This window comes from Otolemur garnettii, unplaced genomic scaffold, assembly GCF_000181295.1.
Source record: "Otolemur garnettii isolate 467f Iridium unplaced genomic scaffold, OtoGar3 scaffold00052, whole genome shotgun sequence".
Classification (NCBI taxonomy): domain Eukaryota; kingdom Metazoa; phylum Chordata; class Mammalia; order Primates; family Galagidae; genus Otolemur; species Otolemur garnettii.
The window spans coordinates 6,788,859-6,805,079 of record NW_003852447.1 but is presented as its reverse complement, the minus strand read 5'-3'; the positions used below and the strand labels follow the sequence as shown (position 1 = coordinate 6,805,079).

At 35.6% G+C, this 16,221-nt stretch overlaps 1 protein-coding gene across 1 annotated transcript in view; it reads left to right on the top strand.

Moving 5' to 3' along the window:
* The window catches only part of NUBPL (nucleotide binding protein like), a 205,904-nt gene that overhangs the window by 3,346 nt on the left and 186,337 nt on the right, over positions 1–16,221 (top strand). Inside the window, exon 3 of the mRNA XM_003791982.2 lies at positions 2,867–2,901. Within this exon, the coding sequence (XP_003792030.1) occupies positions 2,867–2,901 (35 nt within the window). The remainder of the gene's footprint in view (positions 1–2,866; positions 2,902–16,221) is intronic.

Sequence of the window (16,221 nt, the reverse complement as noted above, 5' to 3'; positions counted from 1 at the left end):
AAAAAAATAGCTGGGCATTGTGGTGGGTGCCTGTAGTCCCAGCTACTTGGAAGGTTGAGACAAGAGAATCCCTTAAGCCCAAGAGTTTGAGGTTGCTGTAAGCTGTGATGCCAGTGCACTCTATACAGGGCGACATAGTGAGACTCTGTCTCAATCTCCCCCCGAAAACAAACCCCCTAAAACAGAAAACCAAACAAACAAACAAACAAAAAAACAAATAGGAAATGGGTCTTACCCAAACAATGTTTTGTAGTCATTTAAAAAAAAAAAAAAGGTTATCCTTACTTAATGATTATCCTTGTTTAATTTCCATGTAATTTCTAGACTGACAAGATATTTTAAATTTTGAGTCTTTTTCAGACTATTTACCTAAAGTTGGGGCATATATTTACCTTAAAAGTCTTTATTTCCTTTGAAGTTAATGATATTTTGAAATAAGAAGGGCTAGATACATAGTTCTGTGAATATCACCAGAGATTTTGTGTTGACTGGGTGCCATATTTGGTATTTTTGTGAGATTGCAATTTTGTAATTGTGTAGCCAGCTATAAATCCACCTACAAAGTGTTATTAACTCCACTTTCCCCCTATTTTGACCAGAAGGGAATTGTGGAAGAGTTTATCAGATGTTTTGAAAAGTAAAGATTTACTAAATATTGTATTTGTCATAGACACTATTTGATAGATAGTATTATTTAGAAAAGATTAGTGATTCATTTTTAATGAATTCATGCTATATACTACACATTTTGCTTTCTTTCCTCAGGGCCTACAATCCATCTGATTGATGTTTGTTTTTAAAATTTAGAAGCTCTTAGTTTTTGGTTCTAGAAATTACCTCTTTCTGTTTTTTTTTTTTTGAAAATTTAGAGTACACTTTTCTGTTTTCAGTGGTATGAATCCTTTTGCATGTTCTGTGATTACATGTATTGGATAAAGATAGAAAGTATTTTCATGATGGTAGCCATTGATTCTTTAGGTTTTGTGCAATGTAATTTTTTTGGTCTGTAGGCTAGTACTCATTTAAAATGGATTGTTTATTTTTCATTTATTTATTTTTTTTGGCGGGGGTTGGGTTTGAACCCACCACCTCCAGCATATGGGGCTGGTGCCCTACTCCTTTTGAGCCACAGGTGCCACCTGGATTGTTTATCGTTTTTAGTTGGAAGGTGATCTGTTGCCATGGAATGTGAAAGCATTTAAATAGGAGAGAAAGTATATCGAGTGTGACATGTAGTAGGTGCTTCAATAAATGTCCCTTCTTCACTTTTTGTCATTAACATACTATCTGTATCAAACAGATGGCTTTTTCAATATAGTTGTCAGCATACTTAAGCCTTAGAAATAGACTATTTCCAGGCAATTTTGTTGGTATTATATCTCTTTCCCTTATATGTACGTATTCCTCTTCTAAACCATTTCAAAATACCCCTTCCATTGGAATATATATGCTAGAGATACTTTGGGTTAGAATGATGACATTTGATAAATGTAAACATGCTCTGTGATTCTGTTGTATAAATGTAGGAAGAACCTAACTTTAAGATGAATTACTCTCTAAAACTTTCTGATTTTAAAGTTGGGTTATATATAATATATCCTGAACCTGAAATTCAGAATTATTTTATAATTTTTTTTTCTTTTTGAGATAGGGTCTGTTGCTCCAGTTAGAATGCAGTGGTATGATAATAGCTCATAATAACCTCAAACTTCTGGGCTCAAAAGATCTCCTGTCTCCCTTCTGAGTAGCTCAGACTATAGGTGTGCACCACAATGCCCAGCTAATTTTTTTCTGTATTTTTGTAGTTGGGGTCTTGCTCTTGCTTAGGCTGGTTTCCAACACCTGGCTTGATGTAACCCTCCTGTCTGGCCTTCTAAAATGCTAGGATTACAGACATGAGCCACTGTGCCTGGCCTATTTTATGATACATAAAAACGAATTTATCAAGTTCTGTGCCCTTGTACTTAGTACTTTCATTTAATTCATGCAGCAGTTATGAAGCAGGCATTATTTTCCTTTTAAAAAAGAGGAAACTGATTGATGGGTAAAATAACTTATTCAAGGTTATGCAATGGAAGGTGTTGGAGCTGGGATTTGAACCACGTCTGCCTTAAAACTTAAAACTAAACACTTATGCTTTTTTTTAGCTGCTTTGAAGAAAATAACCCTGACATAATTGTTGGCATTGTTCTGTAAGGAAAGATGGTTAACTTTATGAGGGTGTATTTATCGGTCTTGGAAGTGTGTTACTTTTGGAACTCTCTTCTCATATGTAGCATCTTCCTTTGCTAAGCTAAAGTTGGCTTTGGGACTACTACTTTCTTCCTTTGGCTCTCACATTTGCTGGCTTAAGCGGTTTTGGGAACACTATGTATTACCACCTAACCTTTTACCCTTTTCCCTTCCCTCTGTGCATAGTGACCCAGCCTTTCATACACATGAAATACTTGTAACTCCTGCAATATCAGAATTTATTTTTAAAAGGCAATAGGATCATATCCATTTTTATCTATCAAATGATAATTTTTTTACAAAACACACTTTGAAAATAAATGTGTACCCTGTTAACATTGCTTTTAAAAAAAAAAAACTAAGTGATTTATTTGAACACAGTTGTAACAAATGATAAATGAATGATTTAACATGTGAATTTTGGGACATGCATCTGTTGCTTATGTTGGAAAATTACTTTCTCTTTTCTTTTGACTGTGCTCTCTCTATGTTCTTGTTCTTTACAAGTAAGGGAGATATATTAAAAATTTCTGTGCTTACAGAAATTTCTGTTATTACATTGAATATATTAAAGGAAAAAATGAACTTTAATAGAAAGAGTCACTAAATTCAATTTCTTTTTTGTTTCTTACAGTGAACCTTGCACTTGCACTAGTGGCCAATGATTCGGTAGGTGTTTGTTAATAGAAATATTAATTTATTAAAATGTTTTTAAGGAAATGATAAAGAGTATATTGATGTTTTCATTTACTTTTTAAAAAATTATATAGTGTAGTTTTAGTCAACTGAGTGTCTCTAAGGAACTCCAAAATCTGCCATCAATATGGGTCACATTTAATAATAATAATGCATTTAAGTGTTGACCATATGTTGCTTGCTGTATATCCCACAGAAAGCTTTGGCATTCCTGCATGGAGATCATATTCCCAAGCCAATTTTCCCTTTTATGATCTAAAGAAGGATTATTCTGAGTTCAGTTTTTAAATATTAGTAATTTGGGCTTTTTTTTTAAAGGTAAAAGATATTCTAAAAGTAGTATATATCCATAGAAACAAAATTCAAACAGAATGTGTGTATAACATAAAACTGAAAGTTCACATACTACTTTTTCTTCCAAAGGATTAACTGTAGGTTCTGGTTTTATTTATATCCTTTCAGTTCTTCCTCTCTCTATATGAAATTTTTTAAAAACACATTTGTATTATGTGTGTGCCTACATCTTTCTATGTTATACTTCATTCTTAATGGCTGCTCCATTAATGGTTGGCTATAGTGTATTTAACCAGTTTCCATTTGATGAAATACTTAGATCAGTTCACATTTTTTCCTATTCTAAATGATATTACAGTGGAGTTCTTATGTACTAAGTGATGATATTTTTGTATGCTAGATTCCTAAAAGAAAACTACTAGGTCAAAAGGTATACACACTGTAGATTATACTCCTAAAGTTTGCTTCATTTTTTTTTTTTTTTTCCGGTCATAGTCTTTGAGAGTACCCCTTTTTGAAATTCTCAGTAATGTTAGGTTTTATATCTATCTGTTTTGATATCTAAAAGTAAATACAAAAATTAACATTGAATATATTATGCAACTCCATAAATTATCAGCTAGTTAATAAAAATATGTACGTATTTAAAAATTTCTCCTTCATATCTATTTTATAAAATACAGGCAAGAATCATTTAATAGGTTTAGCTTTGGCTATGCTGCTATCTTATTTTCTATGCTTACTGTGTAACTTCTAATAAGTTCTCATTAGACAGGATATATTTAAAAAATAATATCTAGTATCTATACAAGTATGAGATCAATGTATGGAGTCCAGAATCTGCCAGAACCCAGAACTAGGCACATAGATGTTTGTGTATTCTGATGCTCTGTTTTACTTATGAAAATTGGAAACTAATTGTTATATTTATAACATGTTGGTTATGTAAATTTTATTCACTGTAGAATCAAGTAGCATAAATGGACTATTACAGAAGAAAACATAATCGTGTTTCTTTAAAGTTATGCTTCTAGAATGAGAAGATGCCATGTCAAGGTCAAATTTTTTCTTTGAAAATTTCTTTTTAATTTTCTTTTTATGGGGTATCTGTTTTCATATATCCCATCTTATCCTCTTTCATGAGTTCTTATTTTTGTTTTTCTGGGGACATTCTTGAGTCCTTGTATGGTTTGGTGGGCATAATAATGGCCAGCCAAAGATGTTCACATCCCAATTCTTGGAATCTATGAGTATTCTATCTTTCACGGCAAAAGTGACTTTGCTAATGTAATAAAGTTAAAGATCTTAAGATGAGAAGATTATCCTAGATTATCTAGGGAGGTCCTTTGGAATCATATGGGTCCTTATAGAGGAAAGAAGAAGGCAGCAGAGTCAGAGTCAGAGTGAGTATATGTAAGTAGGATTCACTCTGCCATTGCTGGCTTTGAAGATAGGAGACCACTCTTCAAGAAATGTTAGCAGCTTCTAGAAGCTAGAAAAGACAAGAAAGTGGATTCTTCCCTAGGGCCTCCAGAAGGTATATAATTCTGCCAGCATCTTAATTTTAGCTCATTGAGATCCATTTAGTTTTCTATGAATTTCTCACAGAAGTAGGAAATCAATATATATGTATGGGAAGTCAATTTGCTTAGTTCTTTTATTTCTGAGGATTTATTTTGCCTTCATATTTGGTAGTTTAACTTTATTGCAGTTAACCATAGAATTCCAGATTTAGAGTGATTTTCTCTCTGAACTTTGAAAACAACATTCCATTTCTTTCTAGCATAGTGTTGAAATGTCTGATGCTAGTCTGATTTATATTCCTTTGTAATAATGTGTGTTTTCCTTTTCATAGTTTTTAAGGTTTTTTTTTTTTATTGTCTTATGTCACTTAAGTTTAAAAGTGTCACAAATAGATACCTACTTGTTGGATTTAAAAAATTTTACCTGCTTAGAAATTGGCCTTATGTTGGCTTGGTGCCTGTACCTCAGCAGCTAGGGCCCTAGCCACATACACCCGAGCTGGCGGATTTGAACCTAGCTCATCCTGCCAAACAACAATGACAACTACAACCAAAAAATAGTTGGGTGTTGTGGTGGACACCTGTAGTCCCAGCTACTTGGGAGGCTGAGGTAAGAAAATCGCTTAAGCCCAAGAGTTTGAGGTTACTGTGAGCTGTGACGCCGTGGAACTCTACCAGGGGCAATATAATGAGACTCTGTCTCCAAAAAAAAAAAAGATATTGGCCTTGTGCTGTTAAGACTTGAGTTGGTTTCAGCTTAGGAAAAATTTCTTCTTTTCATTGATTACTTTTTGTAATGTGTTTGTGCTCTCTCTAGAAACCTATTATGTAGATACTGACCTTTATGCCTATCCTTTTATATCTTTTGCTCTGTGTTTTAAAAGATGTCTAAGATTATTTTTCACACTGCTAAATTGAATCTAAGTTATTTAGCCCTTCTGAATTTTGTTTTTAATTCAGAAATTACATATTTTCCAATTATCCAGAACCGTTTCTTATTTTCCACTTGCCGTTCCTTTGTACCATTCTCTTGAATCTAAGGATGCTAATTAGAATGAGTAAAAAGCATTTTTCTTAATAATCTCTATTTACTCATGATGGTGGTTTTTGTAATGTAGTCCTGGTGACCAGCAGAATCAGCTATCTGGGGATTGGTTAGATATATACAATTTCAGGCTCCACTCCAGACCTACTAAATCAGAAATCCTACAAGTGGAGATCGGCAATCTGTGTTTTAACCAGCCCTCTAGGGATTTTGATGGGTGGTAAAGTTCATCTAAACCAGGGATCGAGATGTTTAAACTTCTAATCTGCTAGTGACATCTTTTTTAGTTTTCTAGTGTGGTTATCCCTTGTCATTTCAATGGAATTTGAAAGAAAAGGAGATAGACACATTTGTTTAGGCAACCTTATTGAGGTAAGAGCTAGTAATACATTTTTTCCTGGGCAAAGGACCCCATTTTTCTTAAAGAAAGAAGGAAACAGAAAAGTCAAGGATGGGAAGGTAGATAAATTTGTGTGGGCCTCTTTTTATTTGGTTATCCTTTCAGCCAAAGCTTTGAGTCTAATAGACAATGTGAAGTAATTATGTAATAAGGGATCCAAGGATCCAGTTTAAAAAGGGGCCGATTCTCTCCTGTTAAATGCTGCTAGTCTTGTTGAGATGGTAGTTTGGGAAGTTTCCTTTTTTCTGTTTCCGTTTTTTTCCTTTTAGGCACTAGGGAAGAGGACAGCTTCATCTTTAATGCTATGTGTATGACAGGGAAATTGACAACATGAATGGAAAAGCAACAGACATTCTTGGGCCATCTCTTCAGAAAGCGTTTAGTATCTTTAAGTGTTTTTAGTCATGTTTGTAAAATCTCCCTTAAGAACATCTTTAGTATTGTCTTATCCTGATGGTGTATTTTTTTTTCATTTTGTTATTTTGTAGCATAGTGCAGAAATTATGAAGCAAAAAGCCAAGAAATTTGAGAAGCATATTGTAGTAATTCTAAGATAATACTGTATTTTATGATTGACTGTACTACCTTGTTATCTTTAATAACTTTATAAATACTTAAAATAGAGAGGCTGGGCTTGGTGATTAACCTGTAATCCTAGCCCTTGGAGAGGCTGAGGCAGTAAGAATGCTTTAAACCAGGACTTTGAGATCAGACTGAGGAATATAATGAGACCCCATCTCTACACAAAAATAGAAAAATCATCCAGGCATGGTGGCATGCCTATAGTCCCAGTTACTTGGAAGGCTGAGGCAGGAGGATTACTTTAGCCCAGGAGTTTGAGGCTGCTGTGAGCTATGTTGTCACTACTACAGTCTATCCTAGGTGAGAGTGAGACCCAATGTCAAAAAAAAAAACCCAGAGAAATTTAATAATGCTTGTATACTTGATTAGTATTGTTTATGATTAGGGAGCAGCATTTTGGCTTAAATAATTTTTTGAAATATGATCTACTGGAGGACATGAATATAGAAAATAAGAGCTGTATTTTCCTATATGATTTATTTCTCTCTGACGTAATCCAGTGGTCCATGTTTCTCAGCTCAAGATTTTATTAATATACTTATTTAGAGGATATCCTTGGTCTTTGAGAGAATCTCAAGTTTCCTCTCTTCCAACCCTTCTGTTTGCCTGAACTGATACAGATGGCTTAGGACCATGGATATTTATTGGACATGATGATAAACTGAGTTTTTTTAAGAATTTGAAAGCTCCAGTTAGGATGGTGTTTTGGAGCTTCTTTTGTGATTCATTATCACACAGTCTTAATTATTCCATGGACCTCCTATTGTAAAAGGGATTTCTTACCTGCTTCTGTTTAAACTGGCTTTGTTTAAGACCCTTCTCTATTCTCCCCATTTTTTTCTCTGTGTTGGTATGTGTTTTTCAGCATTGGAATGGGAAGATCTAATAAGGTAAGGTTGTAGGCCTAGGGGAAATAGGTCCAGGAAGCTATTCATTTTATTTTTCATGTTGTTCTTAGTAATCTTTGAAGTGTAAGCCCCAGGGAGGTATGTAAGACAGTCCATTAGGGTGTGGGCAGAAATTTTTTCTTTTCTATAATTTATGTGATATTAGTATAGCAGGTCTAATAGAATTTATTATTATTTTAATATAAACAAATATATTAACATACTGAGGATATGTGGTAAAACATTTTTTTTGAGACAGAGCCTCAAGCGGTTGCCCTGGGTAGAGTGTCATTGTATCACAGCTCACAACAACCTCCAACTCCTGGGCTCAAGTGAGTCTCCTGCCTCCACCTCCCAAGTAGCTGGGACCACAGGCGCCTGCCACAACGCCTGGCTATTTTTTGGTTGCAGCCGTCATTGTTGTTTGGCAGGCCCAGGCTGGATTTGAACCCGCCAGCTCAGGTGTATGTGGCTGGCGCCTTAGCCACTTGAGCCACAGGTGCCGAGCCCTAAAACATTTTTTTAACTGATTGGGCTACATGATCAGAAAAGTTTGAATGTCACTGGTCTGGGAAAAAACATTTTAGATTGGACTGTATGCCAAGTTAGAAGATGACTCCTTTGTGGATTGAGGTAAAGGCCTTCCTGGAATAGAGTGTAGATTTTGCTTGCTTTTGTACTTTCCTTTGGGGTAGTATTTTAGAGCAAAATTTGAGGATAATGTATAGTATGCATTTAAATACTGCATTTAGTTGTGTGCTGGAGCTAGCTCATACTGTCTTATGAGAGCTGATTGTTAAATTTCCAGTCAGTTTTATACTGATTTGTATCATGTTGGTAGCTTGAAATAGGCCATTGTGGGAGTATTTAAACCATGGAGATTGGCAAACACTGGAAATCAGGCCCCTCACCTTATCCTAAGCCTGTTGTTAAACATTTAATGGTACCCCACTGATCATATATATTTACAATGTTTTTTTCATTTTTATTTTTTCTTTTTTCTAAGCCACCCTTATCATGGATCTCATTCTTTTATAGTATAAATTTGATGCTCAGTGTGGAAGAACACAGACTAGAGTGGAGAGGGAAGCAGACCATCAGAAACCTCGATAAGCTCTGTGAAATTCCTAAGTCAATTCATTGCAATTTAGTAAGTTTAGTTTAACAAACATTTATTTATTAAACATCCATATTACCAGTTACCCTGGGAATATAAAGAAAAGTAAACATGTACTGTGGAAGCTTGTACCCTGCTAAGACTATATTCACAGAAGTGTTTAGTATATATAGGTGTACATTTATGTAAGTGCGTTTAAATCTTTGTATATCTGTCTATTTTTTTGTGGTATATAGTTGTGTCAGGATCTGCTTATGACACCACCTGTAAGGGCCCAGGACTGGCCAGGTCTTGGGCCTGGCTTAGGTAGGTTCTGGACGTGGACTGCTAAGCTACCTTGCTCAGGAGCAGTTTCCCTTAGGTACTTGAGGGCTATCTACTTTAGCTGGAGAGAGAGAGAGTGTGTGTCTTAGGAGAGAGTAAAGCAGTCTTCTTAGGACAGATAGATCTTAGTCTTTAGCAGAGCTTGGTAATCTTCAGCAGAGAGACACTGTGCTGGCGTTCTGGAGGCAGAAGAGGAGACAGAGTAAGTGTGTCTGTGATAGAATGCTCATGCTTTTTGACTGTCTTCTCCTCCAGGCTAATATAAGGCTGAGCTTGTGCCTCTCAACACCACAGGTGTAGAGACTGCCAATTCACCAATGCTCTCATCTCGTGAGCTCACTCATGCTTGTTAGAACTAAATCTCTCTCCATGCCCTTTTCACCAAGGTATTCCATTGCAGGTATTTCCTATAACTCACTCCTCCTAGCCATAGGCTATATGGGCTGCTACATAGTTGAAATTCAGTTTCTTCTATGAGACAGTCATAATTAAAGCAACATTTAATGAGGTTTTATCATACTTCATAAAGAGTAGACATACTGCTTAAAGGTTTTATAATGTACTGAAGACAAAAGAAGAACAAATGTCTTAAAATGATAAGATATAGTCACTGTCCAATATAGTATTAATAGTACATCTGTCCACGATGACTCATTTTTATTCTAGAGAAAAGCAGTCTTTTTTAAATAGAGCATTTTCATAAACATAATTATATTTGATTTTCACAGAAGCCTGTATGTGGTCCATTTAGTATTTATCAGTTTTACAGTCTTTATTGATTCTGCCTTATCCTTGCCACATTTCATCAGCCAGCAAATATCTTTGTTTCTATCATTGCAGTAATTTCCATATGTATCATTCTATTTCCACCATTCTCACTGTAATTAAGGCTCACATAACTGCCTTTTGGCTCATTCATTCTTATATACCTCAGATGGTTATTTAGTACCTACTTTGTCTCAAGCATTGTGTTAGTTTGAAGTATACAGAAGTGAATGAGATGTTTAATTCCTGAGTTTGAGGAACTCACAGACTAGCAGACTACTGCAGTGACCTCTTACCTGCCCCTGCCTAAATCCTTCTTGTACATAATGTCAGACTACTCTTATTGTTAGAAGTACATTATTCTGCTCAGCGTCACAGCTGAATGCTTTTGCTAATATTCAGTATCCTTTAGCATCTGGCTACCTTTCTGAGTTTATCTTTATTCTTCTGAGTGGTTTCTATGCTCTAGCTAATCTGAGATACTTACCCAGCTCTAGGCTGGATATCCTATGCTTTTGATACCTGACAGTCTTCTACTTCGCTTTTCTTCAGCTTTTTGTGTCCTGTCTTTCAGGCTATCATACAGAACTGTGCTGGTTGAGGGGATTGAGTGATGACAGAAATCTCAGCTACCTGGTTGGGTGCAGTGGCTCATACCTGTAATCCTGGCACTTGGGAGGCTGAGGTGGGTGGATTGCCTGAGCTCAAGGGTTCAAGAAATCCTGTCTGCCCTCCTTGGTGTGCATCTGTGGGCTGCTTTTTAATTCATACAAGGGCATTATATGAGCTGGCCTTTGCCTAGAGAGGCAGCTCAGTGAACTGTTCTCTGAAATCTCCCCAAGTGAGGGTTCTTTCTTCATCTTGTGAAATCCAATAACAACATTTATTTGTATTCTTATTACACTCATGCAGCCATTCTGATAATTTTTATAATCCTAAGTAATATAAAATCCAGTTCACAAATGGTTCAGAAAACCATTTATTTGTATTGTTATTACACTCATGCAACCATTCTGATAATTTTTATAATCCTAAATAATACAGTATGTTATTGAGCATTTATTATATGTTAAGCACCATTATAAGTGCTTTATGTGGACTGTTTTAGTCCTTATGACATAGTTCTTAGCTCATTTACTCGTTATAGCAACGTTATGGAAATAAGTACTATTTTGATCCTTATTGGAGGGAGGATGTAAACACACTTAGAGGTTAAATTATTTGCTTAAAGTCATCCAGGAAGTAAATGGTAGAGCTAAGATTTGCAAGATCTTGTGCTTTCAATCTACTCTTGGTATCCTACTCCTATTTTAGCCCAATTCTTATGATTAAGAACTGTATTGTCTTTATTCTTGGCTACCCTCAGCAGCTAGCACAGTGCCTGTGACTTAGGAATACAGTAGAACCTCCATAGTTGACAGTCTCCCTACATTGACATCTCCTTAAGTTGACCTAACTTTCATAGACTGGACGTGTATCACATATATTCAATGGAAGTTCCTTATGTTTAGCATATTCTGTATATTGATCAATTTGTTATGGTTCTTTTGGTGGTCAATGTACAGAGGTTTTACTTTTTATTTTTTTGGAGTTTTTGGCCGGGGCTGGGTTTGAACCTGCCACCTCTGGCATATGGGGCCAGTGCCTTACTCCTTTGAGCCACAGGCGTGGCCTGGTTCTACTTTTTGTAGTACAAAGTTTTGTGGTTTTTTGTGGAGTGGTGTGGGATGGAAGCACTTCTTGTGACTTAGTGTCCTACACACTGTTCTTTTATTCTTAAAAAAATGATGTATAGTTATGCATTGTTTACTGATGGGGATACAGTGTGTCATTAGACAATTTTATTCTTATGTGGATATCATACAATGTACTTACACAAACCTAGATGGTATATAGCCTGCTATAAATCTAGGATATAGGGAATAGCCTGTTGCTCCTAGGTTGTTAACATATACAGCTTGTTACTGTACTGAATACTGTAGGCAGTTGTAACAAGGTCATTATTTTTGTATCTAATCATATCTAAACATAGAAAAGGCACAGTAAAAATACAGTATATAAGACAAAAAAACTAGTGCCCCTGTATAGGATATTTACATGAATGGAGCTTGCTGAACTGGAAGTTGCTCTGGGCGAGTCAGTGAGTGAGCAGTGAGTGAATGTGAAGGCCTCAGACATTATTGCACACTTTTATATGATAAGTGGTCTCGTAGGTTTGTTTACAACAACATCATTATAACAGTGGAAGTCATGTGTTGTGTTATGACATTATGATGGCTACGGCAACTCTAGGTGATAGAAATCTCTTAGCTTCATTATAATCTTATGGTACCACTGTCCGTGCAGTCCATCATTGACTGAAATGTCATTGTGGTGTGCATGAGTGTACTCCATAATTCTACTAGGCCCTCTTCTCATTTTATATTCCACCTAGTAATCTCAATTTCCCCTACTGCTCCATTTACTACTTATGTGCTCTTGACTCCAAATGCATCACCAGCCTGGGTATCTCTCCTGGATACCAGACCTGTATGTGTAGTTGTCAATAAGCATTTCAAACTTTACAAACATTTTAAACTCAGCAAGTGTAAAATCAAATTATTTTTCCCTGTATCTCTCTTTGTACTGTGGAAGTCATAAGATTTCTTCCCCAAATTAATCACCTGTTCCTGCTGATTCTACTGTTTAAAGCTTTATAGAATATCTCTTCTCATTTGATTCCTTTATGCCACTGACTTATTCAGGCACATATTATGGATATTCTGTGATGACTTCTTTCACTATTATTCTCGCATTCCTATTCTTGTTTCTGCTATGATGCTTCGAGGAAAGGACTTAACACTTTCCATAAGGGCTTTTTTATTTATCTCCTCTGTTTATCTGTGAACCTTTGGGGTACAATAATCTTAGTCTTCTTTTTTTATTGTCAGTGTCTAGTCCACTAATGGCATATGGCAGGTTCTTTTTTTTTTTTCTTGAGACAGAGTCTTACCATGTTGGCTTCGATAGAGTGCTGTGGCGCCACAGCTCACAACAATCTCAAACTCCTGGGCCTAAGTGATTCTCTTGCCTCAGGCTCCCAAGCAGCTGGGACCACAGGTGCCTGCCTCAACACCTGGCCATTCTCTGGTTGGAGTTGTCATTGTTTAGCAGGTCCAGCGCGGCTTGAATCTGCTAGCCTTGGTGCATGTTGCTGGTGTCCCACTCACTGAGCTACAGATGCTGAGCCATATGGTAGGTTCTTAATGATGTTAGTACTGGCCATAGAATGTGTTAACTGAAGAGTGGTTGTGAATGAACAAATGAATGAATTCATAAATAAAATATACATGGAAAATGCCAGATGTTTTATAAGATGTCTATACTTTGTTCAATGTAAATTATACTTTTTTCCTTGAGCAAATGAAATAGTTATAATCTAAATGGGATAATGTATGTGAAGTACTCAGCACAATGGCTGATCCATAGTTAAATTTCAAATAAATTTTTAGTTTAAAATTTAGTATAAAAGCTTTTTGTAAATATTTCAAAATAAAAGTTGGTGAACATTTAACTTACTTGATTATTTCAGCAAAATTTATTTCTTTTTTTATAATTATTTTTTATTAAATTATAACTTTGTACATTGATGCATTTATGGGGTTCAGGATACTGCTTTGATATACAATGTGAATTGTTTACATTGAACCAAGTATCACATCCATCACAATTATATTCATTTCTTAATAGTTTAGAAATGTACCATTGCATCATGCACATTAGGTGAGTCCCCTCGAATACCATCCCTTCTCCCATACCTCCTCTCCGCCACCCCTATCTCTCCACTTCTACTTTATGGACTATAGTTATGTTGTGCCATTTGTATGATTGCATAGGTGGTTATACATTGATTTCATAGTAGTATCAAGTACATTGGGTACTTTTTTTTTGCATTCTTGGGATACTTTACTAAGAAGAATATGTTTCAGCTCCATCCAGGTAAACATAAAAAATGTGAAGTCTCCATCTTTTTTTATGGCCTCATAGTATTCCATGGTGTACATATACCATAATTTGTTATTCCATTCATGGGTTGATGGACACTTGGGCTGTTTCCATGTCTTGGCTATTATGAATTGTGCTGCAGTGAACATTCTGGTGCAAATGTCTTTGTTGTAAAATAATTTTTGATCATCTGGGTATATATGTAGTAGAGGAATTGCGGGATCAAACAGTAGGTCTACTTTTAGTTCCTTGAGTGTTCTCCAAACTTCTTTCCAAAAAGGCTGTATTAGCTTGCATTCCTACCAGCAGTGTAGAAGTGTTCCCTTCTCTCCACATCCACGCCAACATCTGTAGTTTTGGGATTTTGTGATGTGGGCTAATCTTATTGGAGTTAGATGATATTTCAAAGTGGTTTTGATTTGCATTTCTCTGATGATTAAGGATGATGAGCATTTTTTCATATGTTTATAGGCCATGCGCCTATTTTTATCAGAGAAGTTTCTGTTCAAGTCTCTTGCCCACAAAGAAATGGGGTTATTTATTCTTTTCTTATTGATTAGTTTGAGTTCTCTGTAGATTCTAGTTATCAGACCTTTGTCAGAAGCGTAAAGTGCAAAAATCTTCTCCCATTCTGAAAGTTGTCTGTTTGTTTTACTTACAGACTCTTGGCTGCACAGCTCTTGGCTGTGCAAAAAGCTTTTTAGTTTGATCAGATCCCAGTAGTGTATTTTTGGTGTTGCTTCCATTTCCCCAGGGGGTCCTCCTCATAAAATATTCTCCCAGGTTGATTTCTTCAAGTGTTTTCCCTTCACTCTCTTCTAGAATATTTATAGTTTCATGTCTTAAGTTTAAGTCTTTTATCCAATGAGAATCAATTTTTGTTAATGGTGAAAGGTTTTAGTTTTCTACAGGTTGCCAGCCAGTTCACCCAGCACCATTTGTTAAATAGGGAGTCTTTCCCCCACTGAATATTTTTGATAGGCTTGTTGAAGATCAAATGATAAGTAGCTGGGTTTATCTCATGCTTCTCTATTCTGTTCCATACATCTACTGCTCTGTTTTTGTGCCAGTACTGTGCTATTTTGATCACTATAGACTTATAGTGTAGCCTGAAGTCTGGTAATGTGGTACCTCCCAATTTGTTCTTATTTCTGAGTAATGTATTTGCTATTTGAGGTTTTTTCTGATTCCATATAAAACGAAGTACTATTTTTTCAAGTTCTTTGAAGTATGACAGTGGTGCTTTAATAGGGATTGCATTAAATCGTAGATTGCTTTGGGTAGCATGGACATTTTAACAATGTTGATTCTTCCCAGCCACGAACATGGTATGTTTTTCCATTTGTTGACATCTTCAGCTATTTCTTTTCTCAGAGTTTCATAGTTCTCCTTATAGAGATCTTTCATGTCCTTTGTTAGGTAATTTTACAGATATTTTATCTTTGGCACTATTGTAAAAGGAATAGAGTCCTTGATTGTTTTTTTTAGCTATTGTTGGCGTATATAAAAGCTGCTGACTTGCAAGTATTGATTTTGTATCCTGAGATGCTGCTGTATTCCTTGATCACTTCTAAGAGTTTTGAAGTTGGGTCCCTGGGATTTTCCAGGTATAGGATCATGTCATCAGTGAAGAATGAGAGTTTGATTTCATCTGACCTTATTTGGATACCCTTGATCACCTTCTCTTGCCTGATTGTGATAGCTAAGACTTCCATTACTATGTTAAATAGCAGTGGAGACACTGGGCATCCTTGCCCCTCGTTCCTGATCTGAGTGGAAATGATTTCAATTTTACATCATTCAATATGATATTGGCTGTGGGTTTGCTGTAAATGGCCTCTATCAGTTTAAGAAATGTCCCTTCTATGCCTATTTTATTAAGTATTCTGATCATGAAAGGATGCTGGATATTATCAAAAGCTTTTTCTGTGTCAATTGAGAGAATCATATGGTCTTTGTTTTTTCTTTTATTGATGTGGTGTATTATATTTATAGATTTGCATATGTTGAGCCAGCCCTGTAACCCTGGAATAAAAACAGCTTAATCATGGTGTATAATTTTTTTGATGTGTTGTTGAATTCTGTTTGCTAAGATCTTATTAAATATTTTTGCATTGTATTCATTAATAATATTGGTCTATAATTTTCTTTCTTTGTTGAATCCTTTTGTGGTTTGGGTATCATGGTGATATTTGCTTCATAGAATGTGTTGGAAAGTATTCCTTCTTTTTCTATGCTTTGGAAAAGGTTGTATAATATAGGTACTAGTACCTCATGAAATGTTTGATAGAATTCAGATGTGAAGCCATCTGGTCCCGGACTTTTCTTTTTAGGGAGATTTCGGATTGATGATGCTATTTCAATGGTTGACA